We start from the raw sequence: 13,359 nt of genomic DNA, 5'->3' as shown, positions 1-13,359 counted from the left end.
CCAGCTGTTAAGTGTATTTATCGGATGCACACAAGGTATCTCATTCATAATAACAGTTTTAGATAGGCAAAACTACTATTAGATACAAAATATTTTTTATTTTTAGATTCTTTTACCTTATTCGGAAACTACAAATTTGAAGAATGGCTATTATGTTATACTGCACATGTTGGCGGGCACTTTTCAAACGCAATCTTGAAAATACTACTAAAAATACTAACCTCGATCGGTAAAGTCTTATACGTAGTCTTATACTTTCTGTTATCTGTTGAGTTTGAAATTTTAATAATTTTCCGTTAAATTAAATTAATTTAAATTTAAAATCTTTTAAAGTAAAAAATGTAGGATAGCAGTATGGCTGTTATTATATACAACAAATGTAATGAAATGTATAAAAAGTTTAAAAAATTAGTTAAATGAACCAAAAATACCATAAATTGTTTAATTTCCCACGTATTTTAGATTTTTAAATATTTTTGAAATGTTTTAAGAATTTTATATTTAAAGTTACTCACTCTGGCGAAATTATAAATGAAAATTGAATATTATTTCACAACATATTTCATTGAAAATCAGCAATTTCGCATTAATGTGAAATATTTTTGAGGTTACGTTTGTCTGTGAAATTATGTAACATTTAAAACACGTGATCAATGACAGTAATTTCCCAAACCCATGAATTCGATTAGGTTAAAAATAGCTTAGATGACGTCACATATATCGTGTGTTTGTATTAGTATGTGACTGATAAAGAAAGGCAAATGTTTACAGTCCGAAAGTCGAGATAAGCGTGGCGCCAAATTTGCCTATAAAAGCTCAGCAACCGAATGCCGCAGAAGCCAGTCAAATTCAAGTGTTCAAGTGAAGCAGCCGCAACATAAGTCCCAGATTCCGCAGCAGCATCAGCAGTTACAGCAGTTGTATCCAGTTGTGTTAAGTGAATTCCTTATCGGGTCAGGTGTAAACTAGTGCGAAAATGTCGCAATCCGATAACGCGGCACGTGAGCAAACTGCGGCAATTGCTGTGCCGGAGGCATGTCAAGGCTGCCGCGGCCAGTTGCCACGTGCCACGCCCGTGGAAGTGGAGGACATGGCTACCCCGTCGCTGGAGAGGCTCATTCGAAAGGCCAACATGGCCCAGAAAATGCTGAACGATGTGATGAAGCAGATCCAGCAGCAGCAGCAACAGGAATCTCAGCTCTCCACCAAGGAGAGCAGATCCAAGCACCGCAGCTCCGATGGAGGTAAACGACGACACAGGGGACGCAAACATGGTCATCACACTAGCTCATCTTCCAGTTCTAGTTCTGGCCATAGCGACTGCGAGCTGATCCTGGCGGAGCAGGAGGAGCACATGCCCAGGAGGAGCAGACACATCCGGGATGATCGCAAGCGGGATCGCTCCAGGTCTCGCGGTCGTTCCCGTGGTCACTCTCGCGGCCGTTCTCATGGGCGTTCTCGTTCCAGGTCCTACACCGATTCCCGACGATCCCGAGCATTGCCCCTGGCTCTGCCCGTTCGGATTTCCGTGTGAGTATCTGGCTGCATTCAGTATTACCCACTATCCATTATCCATTTTTAAAGTTAAGTGTGCACGAAAAAAAAACCCAAAAAAAATTATAAATAAATAAAATATCAGCATATACTATGCTGAGAGAAAATATTAAAATGAATTTTAATTGGAGGGGGGCTTTTGTATATTTTAGGCCCAGCAGTTTGGTGAATCAATAATATTATATCAATTATTATTCAAGATAATGAGTTGCGTTCGTTGATGAAATGTTGACACAGTCACTTGTTATTCTTACTTACCGAAATTGTGAAATATTTGAACCAGAGATAAACCACATTTTGTTATTTTTAAATATTTCTTATATTTTTTAAATGCCGTTTGTTTTTACATTAATAGTTTTTATTTTGTAGTTGTTGTGCTAATTATATGTTAAACATAAAAAATGGTTTCTCCCTCTCTTCTATAATTACTCGGTTTTGTTCTCGTTTTGATTGTGATCTATTAAGTTAATTTCTTCTTTTGATTTGTAGACTTTGCTGTGAGGTTGCTCCTTGCAGTCGCAACTTGCTGTTGTTCTTAATAAATTCGTAAAATTCGATGTTAAATGTAATAAACCATTTCATTGCTTCGTACAAATAAATGCATATAAAAACCGACTAAAATCGCGTTAATCGCTATATAAACAAAGAGTGCTGCTGGCTCGTAAATTTCCGTTTTTCTTTCTTTCTTTTTTTGTTTGTTGCTTGTATTTTAAATGAGACACAAAAGAAATATGCTGTCTGGCTCGGGCCGAATAAATTTTACCCAAGTGAACACCTTAATCTGCGACTTTATTTGTGAATTCTGTGGCTCTAATTGGTATGTTCATATTTCGTGGCTGCTATTTACTCGCTTTTCATGGCTTGCATTATTTATTGTATATCCGTAATTTAAGAGAGCTTTGTCTAAAAACAAATTTTGGCACATGGTTTCCGAAATGGGTTCAATTCGTCCCTCTGATCCTTCAACTCCTACTCCTCTTCCTTCTTCCTCCTTCTGGTTTTCCTCGATTTTATTTGACTGTTTAATGGGTTTTCCTTATGCTTTTGTAGGCTAGTTAAAATACAGCTATGTACTCGTATTACTTTTGGATTATTCGATACGAACTAAGAGTTATATTAATTTGTAGTTTGTTTGTCTGCTCCTAACTTGGCTTCGTTCCATTCCATTCTGCTGCTTGATTGAGTGTTTATGATAATTCGAAATTTAATTACGACTTGTATTTGATTCTCCTACAGGCTCCTTCAATTTACTTTCATTTAATTCGTTTTTAAAAACATTTATCTACAACTCGACGAATGACAGACAGTTTATTGTAATGGAAACACTAATGTGTGATTACTGCGATATCATGTCATATTATCTATGAATACTGCTGCTTTCTTGAATTCAAATTCAGCTGGCGACAAACGAGTATTCGAGTGTGTGTGTACATCGGCTATATCGAATACATTTAGTTAACATTTTCATTGTGGCTTTACTTTGACTTTTACTTTTACTTTAACTTTTACTCTTTTGTTTTCTATGTGAGTCATGCAACATTGTCAGTCCTTTGAGGGTTTTTACTTTTGATTATTTACAGCATTTGCTCAATACCCTACATGTACGTGGATTCGCTAACAACTAAATGAGTATTCTTCGATTGTATATCTCGGTATATATCCCTATATACATACATGAGCACACGACTGCCTCATAACGTAGACACGCACACGGACACACATAAATATACATTCATATAAATTTGTACACAGCATATATCTGAGTTTTCGGTTTAAGTTGAAATGAATTCAAGATTAAATTCCTCGTTTCATCGCTACATCGCCTCTCATCGCCCTGGTGTACCACAAAACCGAAACTTATTGACTTTATAGACTACTTTAGGAGTAGCTCATTGCTTCTAACTTGGCGAGACTTGCACACACTTAGAAGAAGGTCGTCCTTTCTACATACGATGAAAAACAGTTCGATTCGAATCGATTCGATACGATAGTTTGCGATAGTTTTGCAGTTAGTAGTTTGAGTTACAGTTTCGAGTGATATACGCATTAGTCGTTTACGGATACTTAATAGACTACGTTAGTATATATATACATACAACATTTCTGGAAGTTCGACAACTGACCTGGGTTCTTTCTGGACACATGCCATATGCATTCACATGTACATACATACGTGGGTATGTGGGTATATAGCATGCACAATCGATAATACTTAGATATAGTAGATGACCTCTATAAATAGGGCAGGAGTTCATAATGGGAAGTGTTTCGATTCGATTCGGTATGTTTGGTTTTGGTTTTTGGTTGGATGGTTGGTGCAGAATTTTGATACTGATTGTCCGAAAGTTTACTGAGTGTTGTTCTGGTTGTTTCTTTTGTTTTGGGGGACAGGAGGGTATTACTGGGTTTTTTGTGGGGCTCTTCCGAAAGTTTGGAGTAGAGGGGATTTATCATTTGTAGTGTCAGGGGTAAGGTGGTGGTTAGGTAACAAATGCATTACAAAAATGTACAAAAACGGCCCGGCTGCTGCTAAATCTCTGGCTATCGGGGGGCCCAATCTCATCCAATGTGCTGATCTTGCGATCAGATCTTACCAATGTCTCAGACGGATATCGAATAATCCGATTTCTCGCTAAGCAATTTTTGGCCAGGAGCGGGTGAATGTTGTTGGCGTTGTTGTTGCAGTGGCTGTTGTTGTTGTGGCTGCGGTGACTTTGAATGCGCTCGTTTGTGTGGTTGCTGTGGTGCCTGCTGCTGCTGCTGCTGCTGTTGGTGGTGTTGCTGCTGCTGCTGGTGGTGCTTCTGCTGCTGTTGCTGCTGCTGCTGCTGCTGGTGGTGCTCCTGCTGCAGCTGGGAGGTGGTGGAGGAGGGTCGGGACCAGAGCGATGACCTCTGACCCAGCTTGAGCTTCTTAATCGTATCCACATCGACCTCCACCTCGGCCAGCTCGATCCGTTCGCCCAGGCCGCCGTCCTCCGTGCGATGGAAGGCGCCGGCGTTGCACTCGGCCTGCAGCTGGAGCGGATGCAGCGTGCGCAGGATGCCGGCCCTGGATGCGTGTTTTCATTTGGGGGTGTGGGAGGTTGGTGGGTGGCAATCGTTGGGGGGTGATATGGGGGTGCAAGTACAAGAAAGGGTCCAGAGTTGGTTTTTTTGATTGCAACCACAGCATTCAAGCATTCATTCGTTTAAAGACCTAGTGGTGTTGTTCTAGTCTGGTGGTTGTGTGGTTGGGTGTGCGTGGGTGGGCACAGATTTCACGACCTGATTTATCAGCTTGTACCTTAAAGGCTTCCAAATTTCATTTAAGATAGCTCTCTTACAAGTGCGATTCACAGAAAAGTCTAAAGGAATTAAATCCTGTATGAATGTAACCATAAGTAACTTTTTAGAGCATACTTTTAGGCAGCTCTTAACAGAAAATGTTAACATAAAATGCTATCCAGGCACTAATAGCTGAGCCACCAGGTCGTGAAATGGGTCCTTAACGGGCCCCCTCGGGGGGACCACACACCTCACCGTAGGCCAGGTCTCATGTCTGATCGATTGGGTCCATGTAGGTGCAGGAGATCTCGCCGCTGTCATAGCCGAAACCGTCCATGGCCTCCATGGCACCACCAACGTATTCACTCCCCCCATTGGCCGTATCCTATTTGGGCAGCGTGGGCGCTGTGAAGAACTTGGAGGAGAGCATGGCCGTCGAGGGATTGAGCAGTGTGCCCGGATGCTGCTGCTGATGCTGCTGCTGCTGCTGCTGCTGGTGGGGATGCGATTGCTGGTTGTGGTTGTGGTGGTGCGGTGGCTCATGCGCGGGCATTATGGACTTGTGGGGTATGGGGCGGAACTGTGAGGAGGGCGGCATGCAGGCTACCAACGGGCTATTACCGATCCCATCCAGCCCCAACAGCTCCTGGCCATTGGCCTCCAGCTGATGGAGCTTGGGCGTGATCAGGAGGGGCTGCTGTTGCTTCAAACTACTACTGTTCGGATTGGAGCTACTATGCTGGGAACTATTGTTACTACTATTCTGCAACTGCTGCTTGTGGAACTGTTTCTGCTGCTGTGTACTGATCGATGGCGACTTGACCAATGTGGGTATGTGGCACTGTATGGAGTCTTGCGATTTGAAGGTGCTCGATATGGATTTCAGATTTCCGCCGCGCGGCGATAGAATTTTGTTCGAATTGCTCGATGTCGATGGTGTGGCTGTCGTATTGGTGGCTGTGGTGTTCGTGTTGCTGGTGGTGTTGTTGTTCATTTTGTTGCTGTTGTGGTGGCGCGGTGTGGTATTGGTGGAAAACTGATATTGCTGATGATGATACCTGGAGCGACCGCGGCGGGGCAATGATTTCTGTTCGGACATTGGTGACAGATCGGAGGAGGTGCTTGATTGTGCTCCATGGTAGATGATGCCTACGGCGGAATGGATCAACGGATCAACACGATGGTGGTGGATCAATCGCAGCGCAGATCAATCGCAGGAGATGTTAGTGGGGAAGAAAAGAACAGAAAAACAAATAGCGGGCTGATAGAGAGTTTCTTTTTGGCAGGGATACAATACATAGATAACATTGATAACAAAATGTTAACAAAACTTAGCACTAACTTAGCACTATCAGTTACAAAATTGGGTGTCTTAGTCTTATTGCTTGGCCTGATCTTAGTAATTCGTGTGGAGTTTTGTTTGGTGCAGTTTGGCCTACTACAGATATGTTATCGAGATATTGTGGTTTGGAAAGTGTTGTATTAGTCTAGAGTCTGCAAAAACAAAGCAACACAAAAAGAGAGTTCAGCCGGCAGAATACTTCAGGATAAAAGCCTGGGAGCTTACAACAAAGGACTTCTGCAGTGAAAGCCATCTCGATATAAGAGGTTTACAACCAAATGAAATAAAACTCTTCAGGGAGTCAATAAAGAATAATATCAATATAATTTCAGTTTTGAGAGGACGTTCACTGCAGATAAACCAAAGAACTTGGGACTTTCGTATAATCGGTTTCAAATAAATCCAATAATATAGATGAATTCCCCATCATTGACTTACTGTGCTTGATCTTGCCCTCGTGCTGGTTGGAGGACTCGGTGCGACTGGAGGTGAGCTGGTCCTGGTCCGATTCCGACTCCTCGCTCTCCGGCTCCGTCTTCCTGGAGTGGCGCCTCCGGTTCTTGGACTGCACATGGAGCATGAAACATGGAACATGGAACAGCGGGAAATTAGTCTGAATGGGCATCTCTGTGCGGGGAATTTCGCTAAAGCTAGCGACTACAAAGCGCCTGGGACAAAGGAACGCTTCTCGAACAAAAGAATGGGTAACTCAAGATTGGCAGGTGACATGGATCCAGGGCGTTGAAGCCCCTTGGCATGATTTACGGCATTGCAATTAATGTGAACTGAAGGGCAAACAAATACACGAGCATGGAATACAACATAAAAAGCACGTAGTACACTCAGAAAAACACTAATTGTGGCATGGCCACATTCGATCAATCGAAGTACTTAGTAGTAGAGTAGGAGAGTAGGAGAGAGAGAGAGCTAAATCAAAGAAATGAATAAACAAACGCACGATATTATGGAACGGTGAGGTCTGATAATAATTATGAATTGTCTTTAGTGGACGTTGGTGGTGGTGGTGGTGATGGGTGGTGGTTGTTGGTGGGTTCAGTACCGCGGCTGGTGGTGGCGACGAGCAGCCCTCGGCCAGGGCCCGCTCGTGGTACATGAACGAGTGGAGCAGCGTGTTGGCCGGGCCGCCGTGGTGCGGCTGCGACATGTTGCCCCCCGCCTCCGACAGCTGGAAGGTGGCGTATGGCGAGATGTCCTCGGAGGTTTCTGTGGAACACGTCCTCGGGCGGTTAGCGGATCTGATCGAGTAGCAGGGCTCAACAGGGGTCACAGAAATCTCAAGGGCCTTTCAGTTCGCAGTTGGATAAAGAACTGATTATGGTATTCTAGGAATTACTAATTGAGATATCATTCCACTCCCATTGTGCTCAGATGGATTCTTTTAGTTGAGATTTCTGGGAACCCCCCTTGAAGCAATCATCACTCACCTGGAATCTTATCGTTGTTCTGCATGGACACCTTGTGAATGGTGGCATAATACCGCTCCCGCTGGGCAGCCTCCGAGTTGGCTCGATTCTCGAGTGATTCCTTTTGAATTTGGCTTTGCTCTGCGAGCGGTGGTGCATTTTTAAGCACTGGGTCAATTAGTGGAGCTCTGGTTATCAGACTAGAGATAGTATACTTACTGTGTCTGTAGCACACGATGATCATGATGATGGTGCAGAACATGCCCGATACCGCCGCAATGGTTGGTATGAGCAGGTTAATATTGGCGAATATCACCGTGGTTTGACCACCACGGCCACGGTGCATGATTTCCGGCGGCGGTGGATCTCCATCCTTGGTCAGGGTCACAAAGTTGAACTCCGCCTGCGAGATGCCGGCCACATTGTGCGCCTCCATGCGGAGTTGATAGAGCGTCGATGGTTGCAGATTGTTGACCACTATGCGACGCTGTGGCTTCAAGGCATTGGAAACTGCGAAGCAAAATCTCCTTAATAGTATGATACAGATGTTGGTCATAATAGAAATTTAGTCTAACAAGATGGGTTCTGTTAACCAGGTAATAAAGGCCTTAAGCACTACTTCTTATACATTATCAGCAAGCTTTGTAATAAAGGTCGATGAGCTCACCTAGCACCCATTCCGCGTCGGGATCCTCGGTAACCGCCCGGTACTGCAGGACGAAGTAGAGCAAAGGACACCCGTTGTCCGGCCAGGAGTGCAACCGGACCAGCAGCGAGGTCGAGTTGGGGGCCAGAAGGGCGGTGGAGGCCGGATGACCAGGCGACTGACCCTGGGTGCGCACGTGCAGAATGGTGCTGGTGGGCGAGGTGCCCACCTTGTTCTGGGCACTCAGGTGGATCTGGTACGTGCTGCCACACATCAGGCCCTTGAGCTCGTGACTGGAGGCGTGACGCGACAACTGCATCTCGTCCGTGTTGCCATTGGCTCGGCGGTAGAACAAGGTGTAGCCGGTGATGGGTGCATTGCCCGTGAAGCCGCACTTCCAGTGCATCAGGATGCTGCTCGAGGTGGCACTCGTAACATAGAGAACGGGGGCTGTAGGTGGCACTTGCACCATTAGGGTGTGCGTTAGTCGATCAGTGCCAATGCCATTGTCCACCTGACAGCTGTAGTTGCCACCGTCCGCCAGCTGCAGGCTGGAGATGATCAGATCGCCACTGTCCAACAGCTGCGAGTTATGCAGTCCACCTTGCCGCAGGGCCACATCCGATTTGAACCACTCCCGCTTGGGTTTCCCAACCGCCGTGCAGGGCAGAGTAACGGTGGATCTCCAAGGACGGACCACTGGGCCACCGAAGGATATGATCCTAGCCGGTATGCGATTCGTGGTTATCTGCGAGGACACTCGCGAGCTCTTGCCCTCGCCCACTCGCGTGCTGGCCGTCACCCAGAACTGGTACTCCATGTGCGGATGCAGTCCCTTGGCCTCGTAGTAGGCCTGCTGTGAGGGCAGACTACGTTTCTCGTTGTTCAGCTCCTCGCGACCGTTCACCACGCGAGTGTATAGACTGTACTTGGTGATCACGCCGTTAGGTTCGTTTGGTGGCAGCCAAGAGATGTACAGGGATTGCGATGAGCTCGACACCACTTTGATGTCAGCCGGTGCCTCGGGCACATCCTCTTCGCTGTGGCAAAACAGTGGCTTCGATACCACGCCATCGCCCATGCGCGTGTGGGCCAACACCTGAATGCTGTAGTTGGTGTACTTTCGCAGTCCTGTCAGCACCATGGTGAGTGCTGTCGTCTTCCTGGACTCCACTTCGTCCTTGCTGGGCTGAATGTCATCGATGATGGGCTCAAATATCAGCTTGTAGCCCTGCAGCAGGCCATTGGTGTGGTAAATTGGCGGTGGTTGCCAGGACACCTGGAGCGATTGGGAGGACAAGGCGGCACAGCGCACGTCCTCTGGCGGCCGACTTGGAACTGATTAAAAACAATATGAATAAAATCCATTAGGTTTTAAAGAACATCATTATATTGATTGAAAACCAACTTACCATCTTCCATGGTTTGAGCAGCAGCGGGTTCCGATAGAGGTCCTGGCCCTACCTGATTGAAGGCCTGCACCACCACGGTGTATCGGGCGAACTTGGCCAGTCCACTGAGTAGTAGCTCTCCATTGCCACCATCGCCGTCGCCGGAAACGGAAGTGAAGTTGTAGGCCGTATTGCCCGAACTGGACAGCTTGTAGCCCACATTGTAGCCCTGAATGTCACCATGTCGCAGCTCCGGCAATGGCGCCACCCAACTGATGAGCAGCTCGGTGGAGGACAAAGGTCTGGCGGAGAGGCTAAGTGGCGGTCCTGCCGGGCGCTGTGGTTCCGTGCGAACAATCAGCTCCTGACTGGGTGCACTGCGTCCGGCCGAGCCCTCGGCAATCACCCGGAAAGCGTAACGTGTCGCCGGCTTTAGGTTCTCGATCATGGCATTGAAGTGTGGCGGATCCTTGACCTCGATCTGCTGCCACTGGTCCACGAACAGAGCTGGTGGGAGAGAATCTAATTACGTTGGAAGCTTTACCATCTCTTCAAATTCGTTAACTCCATTCCAAACTATACGTACGATCAGCCTCGCGGAACTCCACGATGTACTTGGTCACATCGCCGGTGCCCAGAGTTTTGGGCTGCCACTTGATGTTCACCGATCGACTGCTGATCATGGCCGCCTCCAGGACACTGGGCGGCAGTGGTGGTTCCTGGACCTGCAGCTGCACCAGCTGCTGATCGTTGCCATACAGATTGCTGGCACGACAGAAGTACGGACCACTGTCGGTGGCGTCCACGGTGCGGATTTGCAGCTCGGCGGACACGCCGTCTGGTGTGGCCTCCTGCTTCACCGAGATCCTGAAGGCGAATGCAAAGTGCAGCGGTATTACTTTCGTTCGGTTCCCGTTGCCGCAACATCGGGTGGGTGCACTCACTTGTAATTGGTTGACGGATTCAGCGTGTTCTTGCCCGAGCGCATCCAAACAATGTTAATCGGCTTGTCCCCACTGACGGCGCATTGGAGCAGTGCCGTGTCGCCCTTCTTCACCATCACGGAGCGCGACGTGGACGAGAAGTACGGCGAGGCTGAAAACGGCGAGCATTTTGCCCATTTTAATTACGACGGGTGATTCCTCCGGGGGCCACAGCATTGCAATTAACCAAATTGCCGGGGCAGCCACCAGCCATCATACATCATACTCACAGTTCACTTTCAGCTGGATGACCTTTCCGATGCCGGTGCCGATGCCATTGTTGGCCTGGCACAGATAGAAGCCCTCGCGATCCTCCTTCACGTGCTGCAGCAGCAGGGAGCCATTGCCCAGGAGCTTGGTGAAGGGACGCTCGCGGACTTCCTCGTACTCTCCCGACTTGCTGCCTGTGGGAAGACATTGAAGGCCACAGAGGAAAGTGGTTAGTACTACACGAAAACATACTTGTTTTTACATAACAATAGAAACACAGTTGGTTATTGTATTAGCATTAAATCATATGTAATTCGTTAATTCGTACGTGAGTAACATAACTAATGATGACTTAAGACCTAAAATCCGTTTCTCCGGACTACGTAAGTTATATATAATTTATAATTTATATATGCTTTCAGTGTCTAACCTGTAGCCTTCTTCCACACGATGCTGGGTGTGGGCACACCCTGCGCCTGGCAGTGCAGCATGATGTGGCGATTGCGCTCCACATTCGCGTCCACGGGCTCGACGATCCAGCGAGGTGGCACTACGGGGCGTATGCGTGATATGGGGAGAAATAGTTAGCTAACTCGGAAAATGGCTGGGAGTTCAGAACGAATGATTGAAATCAAAACTGCTAAGACATACAGTAAGAGTAATGGTTCTTTAGAAAGAGATATAGAGAGAGACAGAGACAGAGAGGAAAAGTGAAGATTTCTGGCAAAGTAAAAAACGGCATAAAAGAATTTTGCTGTTTACGATCTTAAGATTTTCATTGTGCCTAGCACAAATGTAAAAACTGGTTGAATAGTGGTAGCAATATTGTAGGAACTTTTCAACTAATATACAAAAGGATATCTGTTTTTTTTTTTTTTTTTGTGGGGTGGATTGCTTCAAAATCAAGTACAAAAAATTATTTCATATGCAACTCAGTCAAAAATGGAACAAAAATAATGTGGATTCTTTGATGTCATCATGTTTAAGGAAAATCATTTAGGAATGTCCGTGGGGAAAATGAATTCATTTCGTTTTTTGTTGGTGTGCAAGGACTTTATTTTGATTTATTTTCGTTTCGTTTCTTTTGGTTTCTTTTCGTTTATTCAAATTGATCGCTTTCTCTTTTGTGTGTTTTCTTTGATTCGCCCACGCTCTGTGCCTCGCTGTTTGAAAAAATCGCAAAAAAGGCTTAATATGTTCTGGTATATTCGGCGCATAAATTAAATGACAAAGGCATGCCAGAAGCGAAATTTAAAATATATTTGCATAGAAATTATAGAATGCGCAACATAAATGCGAACGTGGTGTGAGTTTTATAGTTGGACACGCAGCTAACAAAACACGAAAAAAGCGAAACAATAAAATGGGATTTCAATACAAAAAATAAAAAAAAAATCACCCACCATAGCGACGTTTTCAATAAATTATAAACTGTTTACGTGGCAGCTGCATTTAATTGCCAGCCTTTGTTTGTGCAGCAGTAACAAAATGAAAAATGTTAATTAAAAATTAAGCCCGAACAAGGAGCAAATTATAGAGCTCCAAATGAAATTATCAGCTGGCCCAGGGCTCCAGTATTAATTAAAATGATTTCTGGTTATTATGGCATAATTTTTGCTTTTTTTGTTATTTCATTCTTTTGGGTTTTTCAAGGATGGGTTTTGCATAGTTTGGGGTGGCAGCGTGTCTAATTCGAATACGGAAAAATCTTTGCACACAACAACAGCAGCGTCAGCCTGGGAAATGGAGCAATGGCAAAACAAATAGAAATATAAACATAAATAAATTAAATTTCGGATAACTGTGTGCGCCGAGCTCTGCTCGAATATAAATATAATTGCCCACACCCCCAAGCTGGCTGGCGAAATTGGGTGGAAAAAGCTTAACGGAGCAATCTGTGTGTGAAAGGAGGAAAATCCAAAAAACGAATTAAAACGAGAGCTTAAGAACCGAAGGGGAGTGGCAGGAAAGGAAATAAAACCAAACGAAATGGAGAGCAAGCAAATCATAAATAAATTGAAATTAAAATTCATTTGTCACAGCACTACGCGCATGCAGATGGCACCGAGCAAACTTAAAATTGCATTTCTAATCTGTACAAAAAGGCATGCCGAAATAAAAAATGCAGCATGTTGCAGCCGCTTCTCTAGCTAAACAAAAAAAAAAAAATACAACCATTCTCAACTACATTAGCAAATACTGCGAAGCTTTAAGTTTCTTATCCATTTAGTTTTCCCGGTCGGATCTCCGGCATTTATTTTCTTTATTTTTGCGGTTTAGTTCACATTGCTCTGCAATAAGATTAGGTTTAAGCGTTTGGTCACTCACACGCACGCACGCACGCACACAGGCAATCTCAGGCACTCACACAAGCGAAAGGGGTGGCTACACCGAAAAAAAAGTCGGGGATTACAACGATATATTTCGAGAGAAGTTTGATGATTGGTTTTTAGTTTTAGGTGCTGCAAATCAGCACATGCAGAAGATGTAATTCGTATAAAAATTATTTATATTTAAAAAATTATTATTTTTAAGAATTCATCGA

At 45.1% G+C, this 13,359-nt stretch overlaps 3 protein-coding genes across 9 annotated transcripts in view; 1 reads left to right on the top strand and 2 right to left on the bottom strand.

Annotated features, from left to right (window-relative positions):
• Positions 1–854: 854 nt before the first annotated feature.
• LOC122617506 (arginine/serine-rich coiled-coil protein 2) lies at positions 855–1,635 on the top strand. Of its 2 annotated transcripts, XM_043793391.1 has the most exons (2): positions 855–1,244; positions 1,300–1,468. In XM_043793391.1, the coding sequence occupies exons 1-2, from the start codon at positions 977–979 to the stop codon at positions 1,329–1,331; spliced, it is 300 nt and encodes a 99-aa protein (XP_043649326.1). In that variant the 5' UTR covers positions 855–976; the 3' UTR covers positions 1,332–1,468. The 2 variants fall into 2 exon arrangements, with proteins under 2 accessions (XP_043649326.1, XP_043649325.1); XM_043793390.1 differs by having other exon boundaries at positions 855–1,635.
• A 257-nt stretch (positions 1,636–1,892) lies between these two features.
• LOC122616409 (vitellogenin-2-like) lies at positions 1,893–4,734 on the bottom strand. The gene is given in 2 exon segments (XM_043791848.1): positions 1,893–4,625; positions 4,627–4,734. Coding segments are annotated over 2 exon segments (699 nt in total). The 3' UTR covers positions 1,893–4,034.
• LOC122616094 (Down syndrome cell adhesion molecule-like protein Dscam2) overlaps positions 4,491–13,359 on the bottom strand; it is a 28,920-nt gene continuing 20,051 nt past the window's right edge. For 2 of the 6 annotated variants that reach the window (XM_043791385.1, XM_043791383.1), the window contains 11 exons: positions 11,245–11,364; positions 10,835–11,008; positions 10,566–10,716; positions 10,208–10,488; positions 9,643–10,143; positions 8,252–9,568; positions 7,804–8,094; positions 7,606–7,725; positions 7,221–7,384; positions 6,599–6,725; positions 4,491–5,967 (listed from right to left, as the gene is read on the bottom strand). In XM_043791385.1, the coding sequence (XP_043647320.1) occupies positions 5,204–5,967; positions 6,599–6,725; positions 7,221–7,384; positions 7,606–7,725; positions 7,804–8,094; positions 8,252–9,568; positions 9,643–10,143; positions 10,208–10,488; positions 10,566–10,716; positions 10,835–11,008; positions 11,245–11,364 (4,010 nt within the window). In that variant the 3' untranslated portion in view covers positions 4,491–5,203. Of the gene's footprint in view, positions 5,968–6,598; positions 6,726–7,220; positions 7,385–7,605; positions 7,753–7,803; positions 8,095–8,251; positions 9,569–9,642; positions 10,144–10,207; positions 10,489–10,565; positions 10,717–10,834; positions 11,009–11,244; positions 11,365–13,359 lie in introns of all 6 variants that reach the window. The other 4 variants (XM_043791384.1, XM_043791382.1, XM_043791386.1 and 1 more) reach the window with 3 other exon arrangements.

The sequence above is a fragment of the Drosophila teissieri genome, chromosome 3L (genome assembly GCF_016746235.2).
Source record: "Drosophila teissieri strain GT53w chromosome 3L, Prin_Dtei_1.1, whole genome shotgun sequence".
Taxonomy (NCBI): domain Eukaryota; kingdom Metazoa; phylum Arthropoda; class Insecta; order Diptera; family Drosophilidae; genus Drosophila; species Drosophila teissieri.
This window is presented reverse-complemented; position numbering and strand designations above follow the sequence as displayed.

What these genes read in the sequence shown, in the direction of transcription:
- LOC122617506 (XM_043793390.1), top strand. Translation starts at nt 977, where the DNA reads ATGTCGCAATCCGATAACGCGGCACGTGAGCAAACTGCGGCAATTGCT.